At 40.8% G+C, this 13,406-nt stretch overlaps 1 protein-coding gene across 1 annotated transcript in view; it reads left to right on the top strand.

Moving 5' to 3' along the window:
• The window catches only part of LOC105430991 (RAS oncogene family member RabX5), a 54,366-nt gene extending 51,702 nt beyond the window's left edge, over positions 1–2,664 (top strand). The window contains exon 6 of the mRNA XM_089083294.1: positions 1,630–2,664. Within this exon, the coding sequence (XP_088939420.1) occupies positions 1,630–1,697 (68 nt within the window). The 3' untranslated portion in view covers positions 1,698–2,664. The remainder of the gene's footprint in view (positions 1–1,629) is intronic.
• Positions 2,665–13,406: the final 10,742 nt, after the last annotated feature.

Here is a 13,406-nt window from a genome sequence, read left to right as displayed (position 1 = left end):
TTCAATATAATGTCTCTAAAATTTTTGTTATACAGCACAAAAAGTTAAAACGTCTCTATCTCCGCGTCGAGCGAGTTTTGCAGGATAGCGTCGGTCGGATATAGTCAGGATTCGGTACGAGAAATAAAATAGCTAGGTTTATATTTACAATGCCGACTGGCTGTGGTTTTTGTATGTACAGTATTTATATGTACCTTTCGGTATTTCGCCGTTGGTACGGCGAAAAGACGCGCGGTTTCTAAGTATTATATATAATCGCTTGCTCGCAGTCGGTTCTCTGAATTCGACGCGTTCCTCGATAGGCGCGGCGCGGGCGCGAAGGGGCGCAGGGGGTTCGGCCGTTTTGTTTTGACGGATCAGCTGTGTGTAGTGCTATGATAGATCAGCTGTGTGTAATGCTATGACGGCTTGAATGCAGGAAGCTCCCTGCTTCTCGATCGTCAGAGGAAGATGTGCACAAGGGCTTTCTTTGTGGAGCCCAGGTTGAGAAGCTCCTCAACCTGTGAATACTTGTGCGCTGGTGGATTTAGAGGAGCGATCGGCCAGAAGCCTGGCACGATAGGTAGCACCCTAGATCGCTTTAGGAGATGATTGGGAATATCGAGAGTATCGGACTGGTTACTGTCTCGCCGGAGATAGCTCTCGTTTATCTCCCGGAATCGCCTAATATACCCGAGCTGGCCATCGGTCGGGAGTCGTCGGGTACGGGTCGGCCGAACTCGGGTCGGGGTAGTTCCGGGGGATGTTTTTGTCGGAATCCCCGCGATAATTCGCCGAACGCGCTCGGGAATTCCGCGAGGATGTTCGGTGGCGCGGTCGGTAGCGGGGCCGGCGGCGGTGGCCTTATCATGTGCCTGTTGTTCCACGCGGCGCGCACGTGAAGCCGCGTGATCTTCGGTTTGCCGCGTCCGCTGTTCGACGGGCTTTTCGCGACGGTGGGATCGCGGAAGGATCGCCGTGTCGGCGCCCCGGCGGTTGATCGGTCGGGGACGTTTTCACATTGTTAATAATTGAGGGGGGATGAGTCGGGTGTCGTTATAAAGTTTCAAAAAGTTTCAGATGCTTTTCAAAAACACTTCAATCTTTTACAAGTTTTCTATAACCATTGTGTATCTTGAGCAGCACTATTACTTGGTAAAATGTTGGCCAGATGTTAGCCACTGGTTCGATGTTAGCTGATTTACTGATTAATTTGTGCTACTCGAGATGGTATTATATATTTTATTTTAGAGATAAATAAGAAATATTTCTATTAAATATCTTGGTAACACATATTAGGGAACACATAGTAGGGACATTTCAATATTAGCTGTCCCATAATATTTCAATGTAATATTTCTGAAATTTTTCAATGATATATGTTTTAAACATTATGTACAAAATATTTCTATGAAATATTTTAAAATATTTCTGAAATATTTCAGTAATAAAAGTAAGAAATGATTTCAACGAAATATTTCTCAAATATTTCTGAAATATTTCTATGTTACATTTCAATATTAACTTCCGACTTATCTTTCCGAAAGATTTCTAAGAGATGTATGAGAGACGATTGTGCTGTATGGGATATAAACACAATAAGAAAAATATAATTTAAACGATAAATTACTGATCAATTATTTTTTTCAGCATTGAAAAAGGATTCAAACGAAGTTAAGATGAAGCAGCAAAGAATGCCAAAGTGTATCAAATGCTAAATAATATGACAAAATTTGATAAATATTTCATGACAATTAAATAAACAACACATAATAAATAGGTAAATATTTAGTTTAGATCCTTCACTTTAAAATTTAATAAATTTTATTACATATTCTCGATTTTTTTTGCGTTAAATCAAAGTTTGAAAAAAAATCGTTGTCCTAAGAAAACTACCCCTACAAAATATTGCAGCAACATTGCAGCAATATTTTAATAGTGTAATATTACACAATATAACAGCAATATTTTAATAGTGTAATATGTGTAATATTACAAATATTGCAGCAATATTGCTGCAATATTATAATTTTATAATTTTATAATATTATAATTTTAATACTTTGTAGAAAATGTTGCTAAATATTATTGCAATATTTTAATTGAATGATGTATATTATAATATTTTGGAACATCCCAGATAGTCAAGTATGATATAACATATTGAGCGAACTAATGCATTGCATGTGTTACTATATATTTGCCATATATTTGCTGACATCGAAATAGGACACGTAACGAATACAATAATATACCTGCTTATGCAATCAGTTGATGAAATTTTAAGAGCAAACGGTCAGCAATAATAGTATATTATGTTATCAGCAATATATCAATAACATGTCACTAACAAATGATTAATCGTTTCATCTTGAACATCATGATGAAAATATGACGGCAACAAAACATATGTAATGATTTCCATCCGTTGTCACATATATGTCTTCAAACATGAAGATTTTTAATTGTAATTCAATGTTAACAAAATGTTGATAATATGAAATGTCACACATTTACGGTAACTTTTCAGCAAAAAGACATATAATTTTCGAGATTTATATACAAGTTGTAAATATTCATTTCTAATTACACTTATTTCTAATTACACAAATATACATATATTATCCTAAGCAACTAATGTATGCATATTGCAACTTTATATTAATCATATTATACATAACATAATAAAATAAAATAAGAAAATAAAATGGAAATATGAATAAAAATTAACAACATTCCCTGATTAATTAATACAATTTTGACTAAATGATAATATAGTTATATTAGAAGCGTTTTTGAAACAGTTTGTTGTCTTGAAATCTATTTAAAATTTCTTCTGATATAATTTTATTGCCATTTTGTTAAAAAATGCGATATTTTTGGACACATGTTGTTGTTTCAAAAATAATAAGTTTATATATTCTCTTGAACATTGTTGGTATTATTTCGAAATATTTACAACTCTGGTAAAAGTTATGGACAGAATCGGACAGAAATGGATATGATTTCTATTGGCTAAACTGTATATTATGTTATCTTATACTGGCTAACTGTAAGCTTATCTTTATCTGTACACAGAAACAGATAGAAATCTTGTCTGTTTCTGTACGATTTTGTCCATCATTTTTACCAGGGAAACTGACACAGAACATTTAGTTGGCATATCAGCATTCATTATTTGGCATATGTTGCTTATTTGGCGTCATGTTGTTGTTAACATGCTGTTAAATTTGGATAGCATACCGATGATAACGAGTTGCTTTCAAGTTGTCGCCAATTTACTATCAACATGTTGGTAATTGCGGATGGCAAATTGACAACACGAGTTGTCGTTAAATTGTAAATAGTAGATTGATACTGACATATTGTTATCGATTTGTCTGTTGTTTATTAAAATTATCATTCCATTGAGTTCAATGTGACAGACATAATGCTGTCTCATCTTGTCTTGAGTTTGTTTAAATTAGTTGTTGCAACGACTTTCGACTATATGATAGCAAATTTGAAATATTTTGCTAAGTAATGTCAAAGTAATGTCAGAAAATGTTCATATATTTCCTGTTTCAAGACTGATCTCAATACAATAAGTCCTGTACAACAGAAATTGTCGAAATTCAATGACCTTCCAATATTTAATTTCTAATAGACTTCTAGGATTTCTTGAAAACTCTTTTGATATCGAACTTCTTAGTGCAATCAAACGTTAAGAAATAAGATTTATGTTTGTATCACCAATTCGTACCGCCAATGATCCCTTCATTCATAACAACAACAACTTTTTTACGACACCTAAACAGATTATCATGCATATAATCTAATGCAACAGCTGATACCAGGCCAATATTTGGAATTTGCAGTAACAATGTCTCTCCTTGATGATATTCTTCATCAATTTGTTGTAGAAAATCTTTATCAGTTCTAAGATTATAAGAAGTCTTAGTGTAAGGAAAGCACATAGTTGTGTATATTCTCCTATAATAATGCATTTTGAGCAACTTGAAAATCCATTATAACCTTTTGTGTATAAGATAAATAATCTTGCAGGGGCATCACAAATGAAGTTGGAAAGAATAACAGTGATACGACATTACACATAAACCTTGTATAAATATTTTTAATTCTTGAAGAAATTTTTCAAGAAAATCGTTGGTCGATTTCGATTTATTTGCACTATAATAAATACCTATCATGTGGACAGATTTAAAAATTCCATCACATACTAAAATAGACCAAAGACAATGATGTGATGCTCTTAATATTAATAAACCATTAACATTTAAAGAGAATATTATATTAACAACAAGTCATGTGTTAATATATTTTTCCATAAGTAAATTCAACACATTTATAATTTATTATACGAACATTGTAAGTGGAGAATATTTACATTTTAGACTAATAATGTGTTGAATTTACTTATGGAAAAATATACTAACACATGATTTGTTGTTAACAATATAATGTTCTCTTTAAATGTTAATGGTGGTGTACGTAACAAAGTACGGGCATCCTTTGGCAATGAATAAATCGGCATATATTTCAAAAGCAATTGTAATAATTCACAATACATATAGGCCGAGTACATGTTCTAACAAACTACAACGCGAAACATGGCATTTCTTCAGCAAGCAGGATCTTGGTTGCTAAAGTCTTTTAATATGAAATAAATTCAATTAATTATGTTACCAACTACGTGCCGCTTTGATTTAGCAGACTTTCAATGTAGTGGCTCTATAATAATTTGATGATCAATATTATTGATATTGATTAAAATCCCATTTATTATCTCCCCATCGGAACATTGCGAAAAATATCACCTCAGTCAGGGATCGAACTCACCTGCTTTCCGCGCAGACGTCTTATTCAGTAGACCACTGAGGCTATCAATAGTGTTACGTCCTGCGTACTTTATAATTCCTCCCTTTCGAATAATTGCGAAGGGCTTCGAAGTATCTCGAAAGATTCGTTTCTCGGCGAAAGTTATATTGCCTGTTAAACGTTTTTTTCTCTTCCTTGAACAAATAATCTCGGCGCCAATAGAACGGGAAAATCTGATAAAAGAAATTTTCCTAACGGGCCCATAAAACGGGATAATAAACGGTTGAAATTCCATCACGTAACGGAAATTGTAAATCTTTTTTTATATATTTTTATTTTCTCCTTCCCAAAAGTCGGGGGCGGGAATTCAACTTAACCAACCGGGAAAAGCCGAGAAACATTTTTCGAGATATGTACCATCTTAGATTATAAGTTAGATTTAATACGCCGGAAAGCCGTTAAGACCAAACATCCAAAATTTCAATTAGACGGAGGAACACACCCTAGAACTTCCTCCGTATCTCCTAGATTCTAGGAGATATAAGCCGCGACTGTGATTGCGACTCGCTCTCGCTGACGCTCAACCACTCTGTCTCCGTGCAATCCTCTGTGAAACTTCTCCGTCCATCCTGTCTTTGTGCTCTGCTGCAACCATTCTGTGTTCTCCAACCTTGGCAACTGCAAGGTTTCTACCATCCAAGATCCTCACCGCGGACGCTTCCTAAAAGTTGAAAGTAAAAAGTTCTCGAAGTGAAGACTAGTTCTTCTCTCTTTATAAATCCGAGTGTGTTCCAGCGGGCCAGGATCTTCAGTATCTGAGCTTCACCTCCAAAAGTAAGTGTTTATTTCCTTCCGATTTTCCTCCGAGCATATCTTCGCAACCCAAATTATATTTTAACATCCGTAACTTATATTCATTTAATAGTGAACAACGGGAGAATCAATAGAAAGACGGCAAGACGGCAACGACGGGAAGCTAGGTTCCGAGCGCGAAGCCTGTTGGATCAGGCTTATCGGGAATTCCTCCAATCCATCAATCCGCGTCGGAGCTTCCCCAACGGAAAACACATCACCGTCGCGAGTTTCAATATCTCACACTCCATCTCCCATTTTCTGCCGAACCTCCCCTTCACCCTCGCGAGTCTCAATGCTTCGTGCTCCATCACCTGTCTCCTCTCCCTCAATTTCGCGGGCCTCGACGCCTCGCGTTCCATCGCCACCTTACTCACAGACTTCTCCTTCACCAGCGAGTTCCACGTCGAACGTGGAATTCGTTGGCGACGTTCCATCGGTACCACTAGTACTCTTCGAGGAAGAACTCACGTTTCGCAACATCCTCGCGCAGTTCCCTATTTCCACTGAGACTCTTCCCTGGGGGACATTTACAATAGGCCCCGCATCCATCAACTTCATCATACTCCGGGATCAACTCGCAATCGTCTCGATAATACCATCCCCACATATATTCCTGGAGTTCCTTATCCCTATCTAATCCAATATTTCTATAAAATCTTCCCGCCCTCAACCTTGAGAATCAACTCCACTAACAATTCCATCGGATCTTCCTTTCGTTTCCAACGCATACACACACATACACACATACACACATAAACACATCAAAATATGATATGTATTAGGTGTACAAAAAAGTTCTCAGCTTTTTTTTGTAAAATACAATCTTTATTCAAAAACAAACAAAAAAATATTAATCAGCGAAATATTCCCCGTTTGCATCAACGACCTTTTGCCATCTTTCGGGTAGCTTGCGAATTCCTTGACGGTAGAAGCTCACCGGCTTCGAAGCGATAAAGTCATCAATGCATTTTCGTATCTCTTCAAATCTCACGAAATGTGTATCAGCCAAATGATGCTGCAGCGACCGGAATAGATAATAATCGGAAGGCGTCATGTCTGGGCTATACGCCGCGTGCGGGAGAAGTTCCCAGCCTAACGCAAAAATATGATCCTAAGTCGCTTTCGCAACATGTGTCGAATTGTCATGAAGTAAGATCACTTTATGACGTCCTTGGCTAGTAAATGGCCTCTTTTTTTCTAATGCATCACTCAAATTGGTCAATTGTTGTTGGTAGCGGTCTGCCGTGATTGTTTTACTCGGTTGTAACAACTCGTAATACAACACCTTTTCAATCCCACCAGATACAGAGCAAAACCTTCTTGGCGTGGATACCTTCTGGGCTTTGGCGTCGATGTCGAAGGTTGACCAGGGCCAACCATGATTTTCTACGTTTAAGATTATCATAAAGAATCCACTTTTCATCGCCTGTAATGATTTTGTGCAGAAAATCTTTTTTCCGGAACTTTGAAAGCAAAGTGAGTGCAGTGTCACGCCGACGATTTTTGTTGTCTTCGGACAATTCATGCGGAACCCATCTGCCTTCCTTCTGAATCTTTCCCATGTAAACGTATGGAAATGGTTTGCTGCGTAACGCCAAGCTGTTCTGTAAGCTCCTTTTCAGTTTGCGCAAAGTTTATATTCAGCAGTGCTTGCAATTCGTCCGTTTCAATCTTTTGAGGGCGTCCAGCACGCGGTTCATCTTTAAGACTGAAATCTCCTTGGCGAAATTTTTGATACCATCTTTTACATGTAGTATGACTTACAGTGTTCTCTCCATATGCAGCACAAATCATTGCAGTGGCTTCAGCATTTTTCTTCAGATGAAACGCGAAGTGGATGGAAAATCGAATATGCTCTTTTGTTATTGCCATCGTGAACACTACTGATTTTTGAGGTTATGTGCATCAAACGCCAAACCGTATGGCATTTTAGAAGGCCAAATGTCAACGCTTTAAAACCGCAAAAGAGTGGGAAGATATATAACATTTAAATTGTTATTTCGGTTGTATGAAATCTAAAACTCAGAACTTTTTTGTGCACCTAATATATTTTAAAAAAAGTTATGTGTAAAATTACAAGTATCATTGCGAGTAATTTGGAGACTCATGTAACAGTTTTATGCGCAAGTAGGTGAACAAGGGGGCACCAGAGGGGGGTGAAGGGAAGGGGAGGTCATAGGATCCCCGGAGGGGATCCTATGACGCATCCAGGGGGAGATTCCCCTGGAGGGCGCCGGATAATTTTTTCTCCTCAGTCGGTAGGGATGGTTTCCCCCGAGCGGTTGGGGGAGCCTGGGGGTCGGGGATGATTTCCCCCTGGCGGTCATGGGCTTGGTGATCGGAGGTGGTTTTTTTCCCCTGTGTTGCTTTTAGGGGATGATTTTTTTCAGCGTCGCCCACGTGATTCGACTAAGGATATCGACGACGTATCATTAATTTGCGAGATGGAGAGTCAATGTAAAGTTCCAGAGAGTCAATTGAAGGATTCGGAGATAATAACGCTCTTAGATGAATCGTTCGAGTTTTCGAGAGAGATGGAACGCGAGGTGGTGGAACAGGAGAAACGCGCGATGATGATGGAAGACGGGAGAGACGATCGAGCGGGAAAAGGAGGAGGATAGGGTATCGGTGGAAATCGATAGCGACGCGATCAACTCGCTCAAATTGATACGCGCGATGCGGATGTCTACGCATTCGACGATGTGTAATTTGATGATGGCGATTCTGTCTAGACATCTAGCGTTTCGTCGAGGAACGGAGTCGATCGCGCATATACGCGAAGTCGAGCGTATGAGGAACGCTATACGTATCGTCACGGACGTGTGGAATCGGAAAGGCCCGTTAAACTCGTTTTGTTCGGAGGAGAGCCATAGTTCGCTTCATCAAGAGTTCCGCGACGTCAGACGAGCGCGCGTCGCTTACGGAGATCGAGATAGCGAAGGAGGATTCCTCGAAGTGGATGCGAGAGTACGAGGAGTATCCGGCGCGTCTGAATGCAGCAAGAAGGAACCTCGACAACGAGATTTGTGGCAGTGGTTTAGACGCGTTGTTCGCGTCCTTGTCGGGTATTGTCAAAGTTGCGGTTGGATTTCTGATGAGTCGTTAGAGATAGAAGCGCGCGATTAAACTAAAAAAAAATAAAAGCTAAAAATAAGACTTCGCGTAGAGTTTCGTTGATAGAAATCAAAAATGAAAATTAAAAAATAAGATTTTAAACGATCAATAAAAGGTTAGAGCGATTCATCGCGGTTCGCGTCGGACTTCACCTCTCGCGATGCGTACCGATGGCGACATCGATCGAGCGGTTCGCGTATCTTTCGGTCGGCGACGCGCAGTATCAATTCAACTTCCGTTTCGTGCGATGACGCTCGCGCGCGGGATCGCCGCAGTCGCGTGCGCGATAACCGTTATCGCAACGATTCGCGACTCCGCCGCCGATAGCAACGAAAAGGTGATTCGATTTTTGCAAATTTACGGATACTTGGACAGCGACAATATGCAAACGATATCGTCCGATAATGCGACGTTGGCTCTGAAACACGCGATTGCGCTTTTTCAGGAGTATTACCGTTATATAGCTGACAATGGTTCTTAATGACGCTATGTTGAAACAGATGCATAAACCGCGATGTGGCGTCAGAGATATATCGAATTCCGCCTTGGATAAGTTTCCGAGGAAATGGGCGAAGATGAATCTCACTTGGAACTTTCACCTGGGGAGCGAGAGCGTTCTACGAGTCACCGAGATCGTGTTCGAGATTTAGGCGGCAAATTCGTCGTTGACGTTCAAGTGCGATTCGATGAATCCCGATATCATGCTATCGTTTCAGGAGGGCTTTCACACGTTTGTAGATTCTCGACATCATAGTAGCCGAATATGCACATTACCGGGTCCGTCGTTGCAGTCATAAACGGAAAATCTTACAGCAGATCGTTGTTACGGACTATCTGCTGTAATTCTTTCCTTCCCGATAATTTTATGCGTTTAGCGGGCGCATATCGATGACCATCGGGTCGTATTGTTCGTAGACGATACAGTTTACATGGCAAAATATCCGAGTTTTGAGTTGATACCGGGTTGACCAAAGAAACTGAAGGATATGAATCTTCCTCCTAACGCGAAAATCAATGCTATAGTTAATACTAATGCGGGACGAACGTTCGCGATTTACAACGATGAGATCGTAGCCGAGATCGACGACTGCTTGATGATAGCCGTCAAACATAACTCGTTGCATGCGATATTTCTGGGGATTCCATCCGTCGTAACGTCCGCCGTTCGATACATCGATGGTAATCTGTACTTTATCGTTAAACGACAGTTTTTCAAGTACAAGTACGAGTTTACCAGAAGTGTAACTGAAGTGTACGGCCGGTAAATTCGACGCGGAGATTTTTGATATCGTGTATTCAAGAGACGGACTGTTAGAACAATTGCGCGCTTTTCTGAAAAGACTCGCTCAGATGAGGAACGTATTTCCGAGCAAGGACGATTTAGAGGAGGAGAGGGAGGAGGAACGGAATTTTTCATACATACATGTATGAAAGCGATGTAGAGCGAAGGAAATACGAAACGGTTACGAACGATCAGTATCGCGCGATCTCTCCGATCGTAAAGATGTATAGTATCGAACACAAGGTTTCGAGATGCATCAAATCGACGAGAACGATGACACGAGAAAGAGAAAGAGAACGCTCGACGATAACAGGACGATCGCATCGAGTTATAACAACGTCGGTGGTACGAATAGTCCAGTCAGAGTTCTAGAACGAAAATCCCTTGACTAAAACGAGATACAAATTCCTCGACGTATCTCTGGCGTCACTCTTGAACATTCCTCGCGCGTGAACATTATTCTGGAAGATAGTCATGACAAGGAGATCTCCATGTCACTTGATAGTGGAGGAAGCTTCTCGAGCAACGTCACGTTCTCTCGAAGTATCTGCAGAGTACCAACGGAGAACCGTCCTTTCCGGCCCCGTCGCATATCGGAAATATGACCGTGCGTTTCGAAAGAATCAACAACCTAATGATATTACGCCTAGAAACGCTCGCGGCTCGCTTAGTCATGTCGAAGGAAACGATGAATAATATGTTCGAGATCGAGCATTGCGTTAACCGACTCTTGACCCGTTATCTTGACCAAGATATTAGGAAAGATTGACGCGAAATTGGCGCGTTTCAAGGATATCGCGTCCACCGCTAAGGATACTGAGAATGTCTCGAGAGTCATATGCGATAGCGATGTTTTCAATCATAACGATTATCGATTGCGAACTCATTGCTTTGTTCTTTGGGATGTAAGATTGAGATGAAATAAAATGAGAGATATTTAAAAAAATGTTTTTTTATTTGTACTTCCACTACCACGCATTTATGTAAGTGATACGAGCGATAGAATACCATATAGTATTTATATTTTTCAATATTAACTCGATACTATTTAATATTTTGATACGAATAATATAATTAATAGTTTTAAAAAAATCTGATATATAATATGATATAATAGCATATAAATCGTTAACGCAACATTACAATTCGGTGACACATTCCAGTCGTACAGTTTGCACACGTTCTTCATGATTCTCGCAGTGGAAGGTGTGAACGTCGTCCAGGGTGTTCAGGCGCTCTATATCCTCGAAATCTGCGTCGATAGTCTCGATGATTATGTCGTGATTCACAATGGTGTCACCCAGAATCTCCTCCAACCACTTCTTTTTCTCCAAGCCTTTGATGTACACTCGTCTAGGCGTGTCTCGGTCGCGTCGACCGACACGCCGCTTCGAATCATGGTTTCGACAATCTGTAGGCGACATCGCTCCACTGCAGGCCGTGATGATTGGTGGTTATCCAGCACGCTCTAGATTTCTCCGTCTTTGTAAGAAGATTCCAAGATATCGCTTCTGGAAACAGAAACTCTCGATAAGTCAACTCCTTTTCATTTCTTAATATCGCCACTTCTTTAACCATAAATTTCTCCCGAACGGAAAATCTTGCAGATTGATGAAGACCGGTATGTTCGATATCGTCGCGAGATGGGGGAAACTCACCTTCGCGCTTCGCTCTTCTTTTTTATACGTTTATTATTGATATCGCATACCAAAGGAAAACCACGATTTCCTGTTTTACATGAGTTTACGTACAACATTCGTCAACGGGTTATACTCTATCACTCGTGAATGATGAGACAATAAGCCGTTGTGTTAGCTAGAACGTCCTCCTTGCATTCGAATTCTACGCGAACGTCGACGGTGGCGCTCTTGATCGATTCGTTCTGGCGGAAGCAATTGATGACCACGAGCGGACCGTATTACAGAAATCTGGTAATAGTCATGAACGGGTTCGCAGGTCTCGCACCCGTAATATGTCTTTCGAAATTTCAGATACATATTGTACAGCACAGCGAACTTGTTATGCTCGAAATCTAAGTTCATATCGTCATAGGGATAGAACTCGAAATTCGGAAATAGAGTTTTATATTAATCAGCTTGCAATCATCGAATTTAGAAACATCTTCTGATAATACGTTTTTCTTTCCGGTCTGTAGCGCGAAGATCACGTATCGCGATTTCTCCAATTGCGTCGCCGCTGGGTATTCGCAGACGACGCGCCGAGCGGCTCAGCTGCTCATTCGTGATGCCGGAGAGCGGTAACTCGAGCAATCTTAACCAATTCCTTCCACGATTTTTTTTTCGCTACTATGTTTGTAAGGGCTAGTGCCTCAGAGTCCGCTCTCAGATGATCGGGTAGTCTGTTCCACAGTAGCTCCACGTATCTGTCGAAATCGCGCACGAGAACAATCTTCGGGATAAGTCGCAAATGTTCAGCGGATAGATTGAGAATATCGCGTTTGTCCGTCAATAGGGGAAACATATCGATCACAGTGCGCGATCGAATCGCTATCGAGTATAAGTGGAGCGATTATCGGTCGCGTCTCCTCGAAGCGAGAGTACGCGCGTAAAAGCGCTTCGTTCGACGGTCGGCTATAGGAATGTCTAATCTTAACCGTAAGGCTCGACGAAATTCTCGAGCGACGCGGTCGGGAGGGCACGCAGACACGGCCCTCTACCGAACACGATACATTGCATCATTTGCGGCCCCTCCAACTGCGGTACCACGAACGTGTTGATAAGCATGCTCGAAAGCCCGCACGGCGCGCGCTTCGAGAATGTGTACGTTTACTCGAAATCCCTGCAACAACTGAAGTATCGATACCTGGCGGAGTTGCTCGAGTCGATGGACGAAATCGGCTATCGCGCGTTCTCGAACAATAGCGACGTCGTGCCACCGAGCGAGGCGCTTCCCGATTCGATATTCGTATTCGACGACGTGGCCTGTGACAAGTAGAACGCGATCAGGGAATATTTCGCCATGGATCGATATTCGAACATCGATTATTTCTATCTCTGTCAGACATACGCTAAAATTCCGAAATACCTGATACGCGACAACGCGAATCTCTTAATTCTGTTTAAGCAGAATGGCACTAACCTAAAGCATGTTTACAACAAGCACGTGAACATGGACATGTCGTACGAGGATTTTTGCGCCTTGTGTCGGCCTTGTGTTAGAAACGTAAATACGGTTTCATAATCATCGATAAGGACAGCGCGTTAAGGAATGATAGATACAGACGAGGATTTAACGATTTCGTCGTGGTGTAGAGCGATCAGTTGTGCAACGAAGATGAACGTCGACGCTGCGGCGAGTACGGACGTCGCTCGACGGGAAAAAACAGCGCGAGAGATCG

Source organism: Pogonomyrmex barbatus, unplaced genomic scaffold, assembly GCF_055798465.1.
Source record: "Pogonomyrmex barbatus isolate J1 unplaced genomic scaffold, ASM5579846v1 scaffold7, whole genome shotgun sequence".
Lineage (NCBI taxonomy): Eukaryota > Metazoa > Arthropoda > Insecta > Hymenoptera > Formicidae > Pogonomyrmex > Pogonomyrmex barbatus.
This window is presented reverse-complemented; position numbering and strand designations above follow the sequence as displayed.